This window comes from Chlorella variabilis, assembly GCF_000147415.1.
Source record: "Chlorella variabilis unplaced genomic scaffold CHLNCscaffold_168, whole genome shotgun sequence".
NCBI classification, from domain to species: domain Eukaryota; kingdom Viridiplantae; phylum Chlorophyta; class Trebouxiophyceae; order Chlorellales; family Chlorellaceae; genus Chlorella; species Chlorella variabilis.
Window position 1 is genome coordinate 37,468 of NW_005434949.1, and position 739 is coordinate 38,206.

At 73.6% G+C, this 739-nt stretch overlaps 1 protein-coding gene across 1 annotated transcript in view; it reads left to right on the forward strand.

Moving 5' to 3' along the window:
- CHLNCDRAFT_136594 (hypothetical protein) overlaps nt 1-694 on the forward strand; it is a gene marked incomplete at both ends in the record, with an annotated part of 3,227 nt that extends 2,533 nt beyond the window's left edge. The window contains 2 exons of the mRNA XM_005842633.1: nt 36-287; nt 530-694. Coding sequence (XP_005842690.1) covers nt 36-287; nt 530-694 — 417 coding nt within the window. The remainder of the gene's footprint in view (nt 1-35; nt 288-529) is intronic.
- Between the last annotated feature and the right edge of the window lie 45 nt (nt 695-739).

Sequence of the window (739 nt, forward strand, 5' to 3'; positions counted from 1 at the left end):
TAACCCCCCACCACCCCGCCCCCCGCCCCTCGCAGGCGGCGGCAAGAAGAAGCTCAAGCGTCGGGACCGGGAGGCCTTGTTCCAGCGGCACGGCATCGCTCTGCAGGGGGCGGTGAGGCACCCACCTGCCCCCCCTGGCGGCGCCGCCGCCCAGCCGGGCGCGGGCGCAGGTGCGGCCGCAGAGGCAGGCGCAGAGGCGGGGCTGGGGCCGGAGGAGGGCCCGCAGCGGCCGCCAGCGGCGGCGGCGGCAGCGGGCGAGGATGACGACGACATCTTTGGAGACGCTGGTGAGCCCCCTTCCCGGCTTTCTTTTCCCGGCTTTCTTTTCTCGGCTCGCCCTGCGCGGCTCTGGGTCGATCCCTGGCCTGCGAGCCGGCCCGCAGAGGGGCGCGTGGTGTGAGCGGCGGATGTCGTGTGCCGCGCAGCAGCGCACCTCACCCTGCGCGCGACCGACGCGGTCACCTCACCCTCTCTCAGCGCCCACTCACCAGCGCCTGCCCTTGGTTGATGCCTGCCCGCCATCATGCAGGCACGGACTACCAGCCCACAGTCAAGGACAAGGCCCGAGCGGCGGCGGCGGCGGCGGCGGCGGAGCAGCAGCAGCAACAGCAGGGGCAGGCGCGGCGTGGCGGCTACTTTGGCGCCGGCGCCGAGGCGGAGCTTCATGCAGACCTGCCGCCGCTGCCTGCAGAGGGTGAGTGGCCTGTTGTGGGGGCAGGGAGGGTGGGTGTTGTGGTTG